Source organism: Elephas maximus, chromosome 16 (genome assembly GCF_024166365.1).
Source record: "Elephas maximus indicus isolate mEleMax1 chromosome 16, mEleMax1 primary haplotype, whole genome shotgun sequence".
NCBI classification, from domain to species: Eukaryota; Metazoa; Chordata; class Mammalia; order Proboscidea; family Elephantidae; genus Elephas; species Elephas maximus.
The window spans coordinates 10,361,734-10,379,356 of NC_064834.1; the positions used below are offsets into that span (position 1 = coordinate 10,361,734).

Consider the following 17,623-nt stretch of genomic DNA (forward strand, 5'->3'; position numbering starts at 1 on the left):
GGGCTAACAGAAGGTCTGGGGACGATGACCTCCAGGTTCTTACAGTCTCAGTCAGACCATTAAGTCTGGTCTTTTTACGAGAATTTCAGGTCTGTATCCCACTGCTCTCCTGCTCCCTCAGGGGTTCTCTGTTGTGTTCCCTGTCAGGGCAGTCATTGGTTGTAGCCAGGCACCATCTAGTTCTTTGGGTCTCAAGCTGATGTACTCTCTGATTTATGTGGGCCTTTCTGTCTCCTGGGCTCATAATTAGCTTGTGTCTTTGGTGTTCTTAATTCTCCTTTGTCCAGGCAGGTAGAGACCAAATGATACATCTTAGATGGCCACTTGGTAGCGTTTAAGACCCCAGGCACCACTCTCCAAAGTGGGATGCAGAATGTTTTCTTAATGGATGTTATTATGCCAATTGACCTAGATGTACCATGAAAACATGGTCCCCAAACCCCTGCCCCTGCTACTCTGGACTTTGAAACTTCTTTGCTTTTGGTTCAGTCCAGTTGTGCTGACCTCTCCTATATTGTGTGTTGTCTCTCCCTTCACCTGAAATAGTTCTTGACTACTATCTAATTAATGAACACCCCTCTCTGTCCCTCCCTCCCCACTCTCAAAAACGTCAAGGAATATTTTCTTCTCTGTTTAAACTATTTTTTGAGTTCTTATAATAGTGATCTCATACAATATTTGTCCTTTTGCAACTGACTAATTTCACTCAGCGTAATGCCTTCCAGATTCTTCCATGTTATGAAATGTTTCACAGATTCATCATTGTTCTTTATCAATGCGTAGTATTCCATTGTGTGAATATACCATAATTTACTTATCCATTCATCTGTTGATGGGCATCTTGGATGCTTCTATGTTTTTGCTATTGTAAATAGTGCTGTAGTGAACATGGGTGTGCATATATCTGTTCATGTAAAGGCTCTTATTTCTCCAGGATATATTCCAAGGAGTGGGATTGCTAGATTGTACAGTAGTTCTATTTCTAGCTTTTTAAGGAAGCACCAAATCAATTTCCAAAGTGGTTGTACCATTTTACACTCCCACCAGCAGTGTATAAGTGTTCCAATCTCTCCACAGCCTAACATTTATTATTTTGTGTTTTTTGGATTAATGCCAGCCTTTTTTTGTTGTGCTGAGATGGAATGTCATTGTAGTTTTGATTTGCATTTCTCTAATGGCTAATGATTGTGAGCATTTCCTCATGAGTTTGTTAGCTGCCTGAATGTCCTCTTTGGTGAAGTGCCTGTTCATATCCTTTGCCCATTTTTTAATTGGGTTATTTGTCCTTTTGTTGTTGAGCTTTTTGCTGGATCATGTAGATTTTAGAGGTCAGATGCCGATCGGAAATGTCATAGCTAAAAACTTTTTTCCAGTCTATAGGTAATCTTTTTACTCTTTTGGTGAAGTCTTTGGATGAGCATAGGTGTTTGATTTTTAGGAGCTCCCAGTTATCTAGTTTCTCTTCTGGTGTTTGTGCATTGTTAGTTATGTTTTGTATACTGTTTATGCCATGTATTAGGGCTTTTAGCATTGTCCCTATTTTTTCTTCCATGGTCTTTATTATTTTAGATTTTATATTTAGGTCTTTGATTCATTTTGAGTTAGTTTTTGTGCATAGTGTGACGTATGGGTCTTGTTTCATTTTTTTGCAGACGGATATCCCGTTATGCCGGCACCATTTATTAAAGAGACTGTCTTTGCCCCAATTAACTGACTTTGCACCTTTGTCAAATATCAGTTGCTCATATGTGGATGGATTTATGTCTGGATTCTCAATTCTGTTCCATTGGTCTATGTATCTGTTGTTGTAACAGTATCAGGCTGTTTTGACTACTGTGGTCGTATAATACGTTCTAAAATCAGGTAGAGTGAGGCCTCCCACTTTGTTCTTCTTGTTCAGTAATGCTTCACTTACCCGGGGCCTCTTTCCCTTCCATGTGAAGTTGGTGATTTTTTTCTCCATCTCATTAAAAAATGTCATTGGGATTTGGATCAGAATTGCATTGTTTCTGTAGATGGTTTTTGGTAGAACAGACATTTTTACAGTGTTGAGTATCCTATCCATGAGCAAGGTATGTTTTTCCACTTATGTAGGTCTCTTTTGGTTTCTTGCAGTAGTGTCTTGCAGCTTTCTCTGTATAGGTCTTTTACGTCTCTGGTTAGATTTATTCCTAAGTATTTTATCTTCTTGGGGGCTACTGTAAATGGTATTGATTTGGTGATTTCCTCTTCGATGTTCTCTTTGTTGGTGTAGATGAATCCAACTGATTTTTTTTATGTTTATCTTGTATCCTGATACTCTGCTGAACTCTTCTATTAGTTTTGGTAGTTTTCTTGAGGATTCTTTAGGGTTTATTTGTGTATAAGATCATGTCATCTGCAAATAGAGATACTTTTACTTCTTCCTTACTAATCTGGATGCACTTTTATTTCTTTATCTAGCCTAATTGCTCTGGCTAGGACCTCCAGCACAATTTCGGATAAGAATGGTAATAAAGGGCATCCTTGTCTGCTTCCCATTCTCAAGGGGAATGCTTTCAGACTCTCTCCGTTTAGGATGATGTTGGCTGTTGGCTTTGTATAAATGCCCTGTATTATGTTGAGGAATTTTCCTTCTATTCCTATTTTTCTGAGAGCTTTTATCACAAATGGTTGTTGGACTTTGTCAAATGCCTTTTCTGCATCAATTGATAAGATCATGTGGTTCTTGTCTTTTGTTTTATTTATATGATGGATCACACGGGTTGTTTTTCTAATGTTAAACCATCCCCGCATGCTTGGTATGAATCCCAATTGGTCATGGTGAATTATTTTTTTGATATGTTGTTGAATTGTATTGGCTAGAATTTTGTTGAGGATTTTTGCATCTAAGTTCATGAAGGATATAAGTCTGTAATTTTCTTTTTTCGTGGTGTCTTTACCTGGTTTTGGTATCAGGGATATGCTGGCTTCATAGAGTGAGTTTGGTAGTATTCCGTCCTTTTCTATACTCTGAAATAACCTTTAGTAGTAGTGGCGTTAAACTAACCAACATTTTTGACTACTTGCTTCATGCCGGTCATGAACTAAATGTACGAATTGTACTGAATGTTTCGAATGCATCATTTCCTTTTATCCTCATTACTGCCCTATGTAGCATGTACAGGTATTCCCTGAGTTTTGACGAACTGCACTGACAACTGTGTTTTGTTTTGTTTTACTTCGGGGTACCTCTTATCTTTAGTAATATGTAACTATATACAGTGTTAAAATAATATTTCCAACTCCCAAAGTCAAATAAAGATCAGATTTATGAAGATACTAATAATGAAAATTAAATAATAATAATGATAATTATTGAAATGAAAACTAAAAAAAAAATGAGATATTCAGCTTACATCTGAACCTACTTAGGACAGTGTCATCGGAACAGAATCCCATCGTAAGTCAGGCACTACCTGTACTTCCATTTTATAGATAAAGAAACAGAGGCTTTGAAAAATTTTGCATGGTCCTCACAATTATGTGCTAATAAGCAGATGACCCAACATTTGAGCCCAAGCTATCTGACTTTAGAACCCAAACTCTTAACCATTCCACTCTATTTCTTCTCTCTATAGTAGATATTTTCTAACAATCTGGGAATCTCAAAGATATAAAATACTCATCTGCCCTCTAGTTCTTTTACAGAAAATGTAGTGAGAATCCTTGACATGGTACAATGTTGTTTAAGTCATTTATGCCTATTGCCAAATGAATAAAATATAAACCCAGTCACATCTGTCACTGAGAATTAGAATGGTTTGGATCCTCAGTTTAAGGACATAAGGCAGTTCTTGGAAGTCAGGTTTAGCACAAACTTGCATGTCCACGCTCAGGAGAGAGAATGTTGTTGTTGTTAGCTGCCGTCAAGTTGGCCCCTGATTCATGGCGAGCCCATACACAATGGAAGGAAATGCTGCTTAGTCCTGTGCCATTCTTATGATTGGTTGAGGATTGGACCATTGTGATCCTTGGGGTTTTTACTGCCTGATATTTGGAAGTAGATGACCAGTCCTTCCCTCATAGTACATCTTTGCCTGGAAGCTCTGCTGAAACCTGTTCAGCATCATAGCAGCATGTAGGTGGTGGCTGAATAGGAGGTGCACTGGCCGGAAATTGAACCCAGGTCTCATACATGAAAAGTGAGAATTCTACCACTGAACTACCATTCCCCCCAGAGAGAATGGGGATACATCTAAAGAAACAGGAGGCCATCTTGATGAGATTATTTATTAAACGTGAATATTTTTCTGATTGAGAAATACTCATTGTTTCTCTAACATTGACATTCTTGGTCATCTTTTCTGGCAATACTAGTGGTTGTTTCTCAGATTAATGCACCAAGCGTTAGTTCAGCTAACGGAAGGAGTGTTTCCCAGTTTCGCTATTCACTAACTGTAGATTAGGATCCCTGGAGTATATTTCATGGGCCAGTGACTGTCGCGTGAAAAACTGGAGTGTTATTATGCACAAAGGAAGTTAGAGTTCAACCAAAGATGTAGCCATTGCTGCAGGATTGGATACTTGGGGAGGGAGGGAGACAAGACCGTCAGGCACCAGGACCCAGTTTAGATCTGCCCCTTTATCAGTTGCTGCTGTGATGAATGGGGTGGATAGCATCAAATGGCCCCAAATGCCAGATTGCCCCATCCCATCAGGTGGAAGGAGCCTGAGCCTCTACTCTCTCCAAGGTCATGAAGGGAATCTGGGTCAACCCTGTCATTTCGGACTACAGTTTTCCCATGTTAGGATCCATATGGAAAAAACAGTGCTAATAAATTTTATTAATCTTTAACACAACTGCATGTGGGGGAAAGATATGAAATCTGTTTCTTTAGCCTTTGCAGTTTTCTTTGAAAAATGTGAGACTAGAAAAGTAGTGAAATAAATAAAGGCGTTATCACTGCTGAAGTTTTCTAGCCAACAGAAGCACCCCCTCCTTGGGGTCATGCAGAGGGAGAGAAGGGCCGTACTGGAGAGATGTCTTGGGACACCCACTGTAGTTTGTCAGTTGCAGATGCTAATGGAACCAGGCTTGGTGACTAAAGGGGAAAATGGAATATGAAAGCAAAATGAAAGAAGACTCTGAGGCAAGCGTGTCATTTCTAAATGAAGGTTTCATGCAAAGGAACTGAGTCTCTTCACAGCTGAAAATGGAATCTTTAAATAAGAGAAAATAAAAGGCTTGTTGAAGGTTCTGTAATGAAATACAGCTTTCCTAATACCCTGTGACCTGCATTTCTCCCTGCTTTATGGGTGTTATTCCTTGACGTACAAACCCGTATTTTCTCAAGTCAGCATTTGATGATGGATGTCAAAATACAGGCCATGTATTATGCATATAGCATTACCGATTTAAGGTGTTTACTTGTCAAGTTGAAGAAATTCAAAAACGTCACATCCACGGAATCTGCTGAGCTGTCACTTGCAGTTTTTCATGCCTTTGAATGAAACTTCCGATGAAAACAGTTTAGTTCTCCCCTTCGCTATTCTAGGGGAAGAAAACATCTAGCATTGAAAATGCGTGCTCTTGGTTAGGTGGTTGGCTGAAAAAACACACGCTCCAAGGTTTAGAAAGATGGACACTACGCTGTCATTCACACTGACTTACCCTGTTCACGGTATATTAATATAAAAATAAAAGTAATGCAATCAGGGCCAGACTATTAAATAAACTTTTTTTCTTTCTGAAAGTATGGCACTCAATGGTATGAAGTTTATACACAGGAGAGCAGAAAATAAGACAACCCTTTCGGATTTTTCTGGCATTTCATACATTATGCACCTCCAAAACAACGGGCAATTATTGAGCACCTGTCATTTCCTTCTTGCTCCGTAAAGCTTCACACATAGCTAAAATGCCACATTCAACCCGATCGTGTCACATTACTGGAAAGTGAGTCAGGAATCTGGTCACATTATCTATTTGGAGTTTTATGCTAGGAACTTGGCAAGTGGCTGTACCTCTAAGTCCCAGATTCACTGATAAACCCATGGAGCAGACCACGAAGGATAAAGAAGAGAAACCAAAGTGAATGTGGACATCTGCCCGCCTGTCCTCAGGGGCGGGGGCAGCACCCGGGGCCTTGCAGCCAACGTTGAGCTGATGACACCATTTGCCATATGCTTCGCTTGGTGAAATTAACTTTCACCAAATGAATCTTAAGAGGTAAATAGATTTTTGATATACATAGTTCAGTACTTTTTAAGGCATTCTGTGCCTCTATGCACGTTCTTAAGGAGGTAGTCAGCCTCATTGCGATGACTCTTAACGCTCACTAAACTTAAAGCAGCGGTTGGGCCAAGCTCATCCTGATATGCACGTGGGCCTGAGACCCAAAGAAGCCCAAACTGCCAAATAAGAAACAAAGCATGCTGCTTCCCAATTTTCCTGTGGTCACACCTACCTTACGAGGTCTGTTTTGGGCTCCCTGGGGGTTCAAGAGGTCCACCATCAGAAAGGATGACTTCAGCTGGGAATAAAGAAGACGTCTTCTCAATTTGACTTAAATAAAAAGTACACACACACACACGCTTCTGGCTCAAGTGGCTGATAACCAAAAAGTTGGTGGCTGGCAGTTTAAACCACCCAGAGGTTCTGTGGAAGGAAAGGCCTGGTGATCTGCTTCCATAAAGATTACAGCTAAGAAAACCCTGTGATACATGGGGTTGCCATGAGTCAATGCCAACTCAGTGGCAGCTAACAATAACACATATGTGTATCTCCTCAAGTAGGGTGGCTCCAGGGATGGTTACTTCAAGAACTTGATTTCTTCAACTGTTTTATCTGTGTGTTCCTTGGCTTGTACTGCGTATTGCCTGATCTCCTTCCTTATGTCTTGAAGAGTTCTTTATATTAATCTTTTGAATTCTGCATCCGGTAATTCCAGGAAGGTACCTTTATCCAGAAGACACTTTGATTCTCTGTTTTGAGAGCTTGTTGAAGCGATCATCATCTGTTTCTTTATGTGGTTTGATATTGACTGTTGTCTCCGAGCCATCTATAAGTTATTGTATTAGTTTATTTTATGTATGCTTACTGTTTCCTAGTTTCTCACTTTGTTTTGTTTTGCTATGCCCAGATGGGTTGCTTGAGTGAGCTAGATTGGTTATTTTTGCCGTTGGGGCTCTCACGTCCTGTTACCAGATGGCTAGAGCTGTTATCAGGTACACGAGCTTATGAGTCCATTCACTTCTCTTGTGCAGATTCAGCTCAGGTGTCCAGGTAGCTGGTCATCAAGTGTGTGGTACAGGCTCTGTCCTACCATCTTAGAGGGGCAGGGGTGTTTGGTATAGGTACCGGTATCTGATTGCAGTAGGGGGTCCCGCTCTGACCAAGGCAGGGGGCTGAGAACCATCCCCCAGCTGTCTGTGAGAAAAGCGTGTCCCTCTTCCCTAGAGCATGCAGTGGGTGGGTTCTGCAGATGGACCATGGGCACCCAATGCTTTTGGTTGTAAGGACTGGGAGGTACCAGTTATCCTTGGACCCCTGTCATAGGGGCTGGGTGACCTGAGAGGAGCCACCAGTCCTTAAGCCCCTGATGTGGATAGGTGAGTACCCTATTTAATAGCCGTGTCAAACATCAAACACCCACCTCTCCACCACACAGCTTAAACAGTCGCAGTCTGCCAACAAGGGCCTATTCTCCTGGAATAAGCCCACACAGGCCCATGCAGGGGGGAAAGGTATTCAAAGTCCATGGACTATTTATGCCTAGACAGGAGCCGCTTCTGTCTTGAGCTACCCAGGTTCGTGGAGCTGGCAAATTGTCTTTTCCCCTTGTGAATTTATTCCTTCTTCAAGTCCGGGAGCATGGCTCAAGGGTGCTCAACAGGACCTAACTCAGGCCCAGGGAAATCAACAGTCGCTGAAGCTGGCTTGGGGGTGGGGGGGTGCGGTAAAATATGCTCAAGTATTTAGCTTTTGCTGAGAGTGCCGTTATTCACTGGTTCCAGAGGTGTGAGTAGGCTGTGTGACTGGCTGCTTCTCCCTGAGAAAACTGCGGCCGAACGCTACCACCAGCCCGCTGCCACTGCTCCTGGGAATGGTGCCTGAGGGATCCCAGCAATTCAGGTCCAGCAGTTCCTCTCCGCGTCTAAACAGTCTCACTCTCCCCCTGCCACTTAGTCCATTTTCTGACTTTGCCTTTGATGTTCAGGGCTCCAAGCTTGTTATAAATGTAATCATTTCACATGATTTTTCCGGTCTTTGTTGTAAGACGGATTGCTGGAAGCATCTGGTTATTCTGCCATCCTGGCCCTGTCTCTACTTCAAGAACTTGAGGACAGTTTTTTCTGTGGTTCAAATCAGCCAATATCATTAAGTTAGCTTTGTCCTCAGCTGTTACCCATCCTAGTTGCAAAATGGCTGCCACAATTTCAGGTGCTAAAGGCATATAAAACCATGCCCAGTGAATTAAAAGGAAATCTCTTCATATATGTTTTTTAAGAGCAAGGAAGCATTTACTGAAGGCCCCCACTCACTGGCAAGAGAATAAACCATCAACTGGTTTAAGATAACAGTCAGGATAGGCCAAGTTAATGTGGTGGTGACAGAAGTCCCCCAAATCTCAGTGGCTTAAAGCAACATATATTTATTTCTCAAAATGCTTGGTGGGTCTGGTCAGCCATCCAGGGCTGCCATCCAGCCTTGATTTCTATAGGAACCTGTGTTTCCATAGTTGTCATGCCTGGTAAGAAGGAGGTGGCGAGTCAAGCACACGACATTTAAATACTTATACCAGAAGTAGTACCCACTGCTTCTGTTCGCTTTTTATGAGCCAGAGCATTTCCTATATTACATGGGCCTATATAACTTCAAGAAGGTACAGAGGTACGATCCTCTTGTGGGCCTGGAAGGAGAGGGGAACCAAAATCTGTGAGCAGGGTAAATAATTGGCGTCAATTCTGGATTTGGGGGGAACTATCGATTTTTTTTTTTTTTATCGAAGTGAGTTGGAATTGTTTATAATGGTCTCCTACTTATTTTGTCTTTCTAAAACAATTCATCAGAGTTTATCCTGGGAGTATGGACTGTTGACCTGTAATGACCCATAAGCTACATGCCTTGGGTTGTGTATGTACTCTGTACTCTGATTATTTCCACATATTCCACCTGTCTGATTTTTTTTCCCTCCTCTCTTCCTTCTTCCTAGGGTTCACACCTCCAGGAATGGACAGATCCTCTCCAGATAACAGCCCAGTTCACGGGATGTTACGGCAGCCATCCATCACAACTGGGGTCAATATCCCCATCATCACTGAACTAGGTAGGGGTAGATCTGGGCCTTGAGGAGGATTTTTGTCTTCTCCTCCAGACCATGCAGGATATGTGGAGGCTGGCCTGTTTCCTAGCCCTTTCAACCTAGAAGGCTCTAATGGGGTTTGTTTTAGGAGAGTGGAGAGAAAGGTACGGGTAGAAACATGGCAGATTACCAAAGGGAAAACTGATCTATCTTTCCTCTGAAATGAATAGACAGTTTCCTTCATGCTGGTCACTGTTGCCAAAGGAGCATAACAGGATGGATTTAAGATTGGAACGTGAGTTAGGGAAGGGGGGGGAAGGGAGGAAAGGCCTTGTCCATGGATTGTGTCTGGGGATTTTCACTGGAAGCACATCTTTTGAGCATGCTATCTGGACAGCTCCTGTGATCTAAGTCCTCCACTGATGTACACAGGCTCAGGTCTAAGCCAGAACCATGTCAAGAACTGGGCAGATGCATTGGGTTAATGTGTGATAACTATAATGTGTAGTAACTGTACATTTAATCTATGCTAGTTGAACTGCTTTGCAGACAGAGCTCATTTTTGAGAACGCCACTCTGGTACAAAAAATGATGGGACTTTGAGGACCATGATCTTTGGTCAGCGGAACCCAACTTTGAACATGTCTGTGACATTCCTTGCTACCGTTTGTAAATGTGCCTATCTTCAGAGTGGACTTTTCCGCCCAAGACAAATGGCCCCGGGTCCCTTTATTTTAGTATGTTTCCTCTGTTATTCCCTCACTCTTTTTCTTTTTCTGTACTTTCCTCTACTCCCTTCCCCCCACCCTTAAATGCTGTATCCAATTAGCTAAACCGGGCAAGTTGCCTTTGGTATCAGTCAATCAGGAAAAAAACAGTGGGACGCACATTCTAATGATAACGGAGCTGGGTAAGAAGCGCTGTTTTCCTTCGCATCAGTATCTCCTTTTGTTCTGTTGGTGTTTCCAACTACCATCGGCTTTTTTTTTTTTTTTTTTCACCGGCTGCAGTAGAAAGGCTACCCTCATGGCACTGCTTTGAATGTGTTTTATTTGTGGCTCTGGTCGGAATCGACTGCCTTGTTCTGGCCTCTCTTAATGATTTTTTTCCCCGCACAACATCAGTAAACCTTTGATCACACCCATCTGACCTGGCAGTTGATTCCAAAGCATCTTTGCTCTAATTCATTTTCCTTGGTCTGGGCCTTTTTTTTCCCGTGTCCCCCTGCTCTCCCGCCTTCTCCCCTTCTGTTCCTCTTCCAGCACACTGTCAGTTTGACGGACACATCCTCGCAGCTCTCAGAGGAAGTCAAAGGAGAAATATAAAAATTTTAAGATAAAGAAACCTAAGACCATGCCTTCCCTCCAGCTGTTTATTTTTCCTTTATTCTGACCTTATTTGCCTTTTTTTTTTTTTTTCCCTACTAGGCCCTTTCTCAGAAGCTCTGGTTCTGAAGCCATAAAGGCAGCCAGCTCCTAGGGGGCTTTTTCTTACTAAAGTCAGGTTTCAGGGCTAGTTCAGAGAATGAGGTTAGCAGCCACCGAGGGCCAGCCCTGCACTCTGACCCCCACCCTCCGGCTCCAGGCCTCTCTGGGAGATACCAAGTGGGCTCCTCAGGAAGATAAAGGCCTCAGGTGATGACTGCATTTGTCAGGCCCTTTCCCAGTTCCCCATGACTTGGTTAATGACTCCATGAAAGGCGCCCATCAGCAGCGGGTCTCAGGACAGGGGATTGATCTTCTAAATAGAGACAGCGGAAGTGCTGCTCAGCGGAGGGGTGGGGAGAGAGGTGGGGAGCACCTGCCTTCAAATGACTCACAAATGAAACGAACACTCCATTTTCTTGGCCCAAAAATATATTTCAAAATAAGAGAGCAGGCTTTTAACACAGTAATCTTGCTGTGAGGTGTCTAGGAACGAAGGAATAAATTGTCCACCATCCAGCACTGCGTTATTGTAGGCGTAGCTATTTATCAGGACAGAATTCACTCAGGTCACGGAGTATCACACTATTTTCTGTTTCCACAGTAGGAGAGGTGTCTTTTTCATGTTTAGAGCAGCTGGCTAAAAGCCTAGGCTTCCGGGATGCTCTTGTCAGAACTTTACGGCCGTGAGAGACCCAGAAAGCTCCTGTGGTCTAGACCTCGGACTGGAAATTCATCCAGACTTCTCCGTGGCAGCAACCTACAGCAGCATTTCACAGGCATCCCTGCCAGGAGATTCTTTTTCTATCTATTTGGAATCTCTGTGCTGTCGACTGACTAAGGTGTCTTGTTTTATGATTAAAAAGAAAAAAAGAAAAGCCTGGTGTACCCCAAATCCAAGGCAACAATTCAAGTATTCAGTTAGTCTTGAATCTCCTAAATAATTGAGTTCAGGAGATCCTGTATAAATGAATCTCCCGAAGCCTTTGTCCCTCACCAGATTACTTCTCTGTGCTCAGGGAACCTTCTTTCCATGTGTTCGTGCCACCCTTTGCTTCTGCCTTCAGCCCTGTTTTTCTAGTGGTCCTACCACTTTGGCGACCACTGATGTCTTCTGACCCCTTCACCTCCCTGCATCCCCTACAGATATTTACCAGCGTGTTCTGCATTATACCAGGCTGTGAAAATGCCTTTAGAAAAAGCCACAGAGGGTATCAAGGTGAAACCAGTTTTGTTTTTGTGTTTTTTAGCTGTGTAGTATGTTCCAATCTTCATCTACTTGGATATGCCCAGTCAGTTTTAGCATATTAAAGGACAGAAATGTGTTTCAAGTTACTTAATCCTAGTGTGGGAAACCCTGGTGGCGTAGTGCTTAAGAGCTATGGCTGCTAACCAAAAGGTCAGCAGTTCGAATCCACTGGGCGCTCCTTGGAAACTCTATGGGGCAGTTCTATTCTGTCCTCTAGGGTTGCTATGAGCCCTAGAATCAACTCGATGGCAATGGGTTTGGGTTTGGTTTAGCATCCCACTTAACTGCTGTTCTGTGAAATGGATTTTGGGAAACAGTGGCTGCTGTAGCCCTGAGACTGAGTATCCTAGAACAATACACAGGATTTTCACTGAGCCTGGCCCGTGCCTTGCTGTCCGTTTCCAATGACCCAAATCCCTAGCTCCTTGAAAGCATAGAGTCAGCTCTCCCTGCTTGGAGCCCCTTCCCCTCCAAGTCTGGTAACAAGCCTAGTTAACAGCATCGCTCCTCAAGGACTCTGAGGACTACTGCAAATAATTAACCACCCCTCCCCCAGATACTGTCCCAGGTCTCCATTTCCTGACCCACAAGGCAGAAAGACTAAACTGTGTATGCCTTTGGGTAAGTGGAGGGAGGTGAGGAAAAGCTGACGCTTGACCCTGATAGGATCCCTGAGCAAGATTGTAAGTGCTTCTTGAGAGGGGCAAGGGAGAAGCTATTTTCCCAAGGTAGTGGGCAGATGGAACGTTTCACGTCAGAGGGCAATGGTAAGAGCAGCTGATGTTTATCAGAGGCGTAGCGTGATCCAGACGCTGGGCCAAAGTAACCGGGCACTATGTCATATAAGCTTCCTGATAAGTTCATAAGAGAACTGATTTTATTCCCCCCACTTTACAGATAGAGAAGCTAAGGTGTAGGATGATTAAGTACTTCGCCCAAGGAAGACGGGAACAGAGCCTGGATTCAAAGCCCAGCTGTCAGATTCTAGACTTTGTACTCTTCCTCAGTTACCAGCTGCCATTGGGTCCATTATGACTCATGGTGACCCCACGTGTGTCAGAGTAAAACTGTGCTCTATAGGGTTTTCAGTGGCTTATTTTTTGGAAGCAGATTCCCAGGTCTTTCTTCCAAGGCTTCTATGGGTGGACACAAATCCCCAACCTTAGGTTAGCAGATGAGCGCATTAAATGTTTGCACTATTCATGTACTCCATCTGGTAGCCCATAATTCAGTACTGCAGAGACAATAGGGACCCAGATGTGATTCACTCTGGAAGCACAGAGCAAAGATTTTCCCCATTTGAATCTTTCTCTTGGGAAACAAGAGGGTGTCATTTAAAAATAACTCCATGCCTAGCCCTTTATCCTATTATCATTTATTCTGCCTCATACAATAAACAAAAAAAAGTGTTTTTAAAAGTTACCCGAGACGTTACTTTCAGGGAAAAAAAAAATTAAAACAATAACTCTAGGAAAGAGAATTAGCTGCCAGTACATTTAGAAAGGAATCAGAGAAAGGACACCTCATCTGTTCTTTTCCTCAAAGCGCAGTAATTATTCCAGAAATCACGAGTGCTCATCTCTTGCCCATCCATATACTCCTCTCACCACTGTTACTTGCTCTGCAAAACTGATCATTTCTGAAGCCAAGATGGGGATAGAAATTAAATTTGTCACTTAATTTTTAATAAGTTAAAGACATCTCAGTGACACAACTAATCAGTCTGAATGTGCATGCCAGAGGAGTCCTTGAGGAATCCTCCCATGGAAATGAAATATAGTATCAAATGTGCAACTGCTTTTGAGCAGAATCTCATAAAAGATTGAGCCCTTTACACGGGAGAGGGAGAATGTGGGTGTCCCCATGCAACTCAAGGAAGAGCAAATCTTTGTAAGCAAGCAGGCAGTGACAGCCAGGGATCCACCCCACCCTGGGTTTCCTTTGTTTTAAGCAGAGCCTGTTAGACCCCAGGCTCTACTAAGGTCAGTCACCAGGGCAGGCTGTGAATTCCTTGCTTTTTGCCTTTGTGTGATCCCAGTCCATTGCTCCTGACTCTGGATAAGTTGCTGCTCTTTGTGGCTAAACTTTCCATCCCAGCATGGCTACTCATCATTGAAATATGTTCATCTCTCAAAGGACTTGGCTACCAAGAAAAAAAACGCTCCAGGGTGTTTTTCAGCCATGATTCCAAAACCGTACCAGAGGACTGACCACAGCGCCATCTGCTGGTCCTCTGCAGTCTGCCACGGACTGAGCCTGTTTGAACTCATTGCTCTCCAGGCCCCAGAAGCTGAATTAAAGAATCACACAGGAGCCGTCCGTTGAGTCCCACTGACCTAACCCCAAGACCCATCTATAGCTTCTCCCATGTTTTTGTTTCTTTTTCAGTGACCTCGGTGTTTCTAAACCAGTAGCCTGGTCTCTCTTTGGCAGAGCTGCCTGAATGTGGTCTTTAGAGCTAATTCTTATTTTATGCTTTTTCTAGTGAATGATACCAATGTTCAGTTTTTGGACCAAGACGATGACGATGACCCTGACACAGAACTGTACCTCACACAGCCGTTTGCATGTGGGACAGCGTTTGCAGTCAGCGTCCTGGACTCTCTCATGAGTGCGGTGAGTCATCCCACTCCCCCCTTCCTACTCAGTGTTTGGGGAATGAGAGCATGGAGTACCTCCAACAGTAGGCACTACACTCTTGCTTGAGCTACAAAAAACAAAAAAACGGTGTCGAGTCAGTACCGACTCATGGAGACCCCTTGTCAGAGTAGAATTGTGTTCCATAAGGTTTTCTTTTAAGCAGGTTATTAATTTTAATTTGCTTTTTTATAGTAGTGAAAATACACACAACAAAACATCTGCTATGTGAACAATTTCTATATGTATAATGAAGTGGCACTGGTTACGTTCTTTATGCTATACCGCCGTTAACTGCTATTCTTTTCTAATTATTTTGCCAGCATTAACATAAACCCAATACCCCTTAAGCAAAACCTCCTCTTCTCCCCTCCTTCCCACACCTGGTAATTCCTAATAGCCTTTGGCTTCTGTGTATTTGCTTATTTCATCTAAGTGAGATCATATAGTATTTGTCCTTTTACAACTGACTTATTTCACTCAGCATAATGTCGTCAGGGTTCATCCATGTTGTGGCACCAGGACTTCATTTCTCTTTATTTCTGAGTAATATTCCATTGTATGTATATCCTACATTGTGTTTATCCGTTCATCCGTTGATAGACATTTCAACTGTTTCCATCTTTTGGCTATTGTGAAAAATGCTACAGTGAACATCGGTGTGCAGGTTTCTGAGTTCCTGCCTTCACTTCTTCTGGGTATACACCTAGAATTGGGGTGACTGGGCCCTTGGGTTTTATGATAGCCTGTGTTCAACTTTTGGAGGAACTGCCGAACTCTTTACCACAGGAGCTGCACCATTTTACATTCTCACCAGCTGTGGATGAGGATTCCGGCGTCTCCACAACTTCATCAACACCTGCTGTTTTCCATTTTTGTTTCATTGTTTTTTAATTGCCATTCTAATGGGAGTGAGGTGGTGTCTTGTTGTGGTTTTGATTTGCATTCCCCTAATAGCCAAGGACATTGAGCATCTTTCCACGTGCATGTTGGCTATTTGAATATTCTCTTAGGTGAAATGTCTGTTCAAGCCTTCTGGCTATTTTTTTTTATTGAGTTGTTTGTCTTTTTGTTATTAAGTTGTAGACATTTTTTAATATATTTTGGATTTTGACCCTTTACGGATGTATGGAAAATTTTCTCCCAATCTGTAATTGTCTTTTTACTTTGTTGATAAAGTCCTTTGATGAACAAAAGTTTTTAATTTTTACCATGTCCTACTTACCTATTTTGCCTTTTGTTGCTCATGCTTTTGGTGTCATATCTGATCATCCATTGTTAAGGGTCCCAAAGCCACATGGTTGTTCTCTTCTAAGAATTTCATGGTTTTAGTTTCGACATTTAGGTCCTTGATTCATTTTGAATTGTTTTTTATGTATGGCATAAGGGATGGTTCCTAATTCATTTTTCTGTGTGTAAAGATCAGATTTTCCCAGCAGCATTTATTGAAAAGACTCTTCCTTCCCTATTGAATGGACTTAGCACCCTTGTGGAAAAACAGTTGACTGCAGATGTATGGACTTATTCCTGGCCTGTCAATTCTATTCTATTGGTCTATATGTCTATTATTATATCCATACCAAAAAAAAAAAGGAAACAGAAAACCACTGCAGTTGAGTCAATGCCGACTTACAGCAACCCTATAGGACTGAGTAGAACTGCCCCACAGGGGTTCTAAGGCTATAAATCTTTATGCTGGAAGCTATGATATTTCAAATATCAGCAGGGTCACCCATGGTAGGCAGGTTTCAGCGAGCTTCCAGACTAAGACAGACTAGGAAGAAGGACCTGGCGATCTACTTCTAAAAAAAATTGGCCAGTGAAAACCTTATGAATAGCAATGAAACATTGTCTGCTATTAAAGTCGTCAAGGATTTCATTTTACTTGGATCTATGATAAACACTCATGGAAGCAGCAGTCAAGAAATCAAACAACATATTGCATTGGGCAAGTCTGCTTCAACAGACCTCTTTAAAATAAGATTTCGCTTTGAGGACTAAGGTGCACCTGAACCAAGCCACAGTATGTTCAATCACTTCATATGCATGGGAAAGCTGGACAATGAATAAGGAAGACCAAAGAAGAATTGACGCCTTTGAATTATGGTGCTGGCAAAGAATAGTCTGTGACTACACCATGGACTACCAGAAGAACAAACAAATCTGTTTTGAAAGAAGTACAGCCTACGTGCTCCTTAGAAACGAGGATGGTGAGACTTTATCTTACATACTTTGGACATGTTATTAGGAGGGACCAGTCCCTAGAGAAGGATATCATGCTTGGTAAAGTTAGAGGGTCAGTGAAAAAGAGGAAGACCCTTCACCAGATGGATTGACACAGTGCCTGCAACAATGGGCTCAAACACAGCAACAATTGTGAGGATGGTGCAAGACTAGGAAGTGTTTCGTCCTGTTGTACATAGGGTCACTATGCGTCAGAACTGACTCAACAGTACCTCACAACAACCAATCTTTATGGAAACAGATTGCCACATCTTTCTCCTGCAGAGCAGCTGGTGGGTTCAAACCACTGACCTTTTGGTTAGCAGTGGAGTGTTTAACCACTTCACCACCATGCTGTTTTAATTACTGTTGCTTTATAGTATGTTTTGAAATCAGGAAGTGTGAGTCCTTCTACTTTATTCTTCTTCAAGATTGATTTATCTATTTAGGGTCCCTTGTCCTTCCATGGAAACCCTGGTGGCGTAGTGGTTTTGTGCTACGGCTGCTAACCAAAGGGTCGGCAGTTCAAATCCGCCAGGCGCTCCTTGGAAACTCTCTGGGGCAGTTCTACTCTGTGCTATAGGGTTGCTATGAGTCGGAATCGACTCAATGGCACTGGGTTTGGTTTTGGGTTGGTTAGTCCTTCCATATAAATTTGAGGCTTGGCTTTTCCATTTCTGCAAAGAAGGCTGTTGTAATTTTGATGGAGTTTGCATTGAATTTATAGATTGCTTTGTACAGTGTTGATATCTTAACTATATTAAGCCTTGCAGTCCATAAACATGAATGCCCTTCCTTTTATTTAGGTCTTCTTTATTTTCTTT

General features: G+C 42.5%; 1 protein-coding gene across 12 annotated transcripts in view; it reads left to right on the forward strand.

The window, feature by feature from the left end:
* KCNMA1 (potassium calcium-activated channel subfamily M alpha 1) overlaps window positions 1–17,623 on the forward strand; it is a 916,342-nt gene that overhangs the window by 844,401 nt on the left and 54,318 nt on the right. For all 12 annotated transcript variants that reach the window (XM_049856148.1, XM_049856139.1, XM_049856140.1 and 9 more), the window contains 2 exons: window positions 9,177–9,290; window positions 14,425–14,555. In XM_049856148.1, coding sequence (XP_049712105.1) covers window positions 9,177–9,290; window positions 14,425–14,555 — 245 coding nt within the window. The remainder of the gene's footprint in view (window positions 1–9,176; window positions 9,291–14,424; window positions 14,556–17,623) is intronic.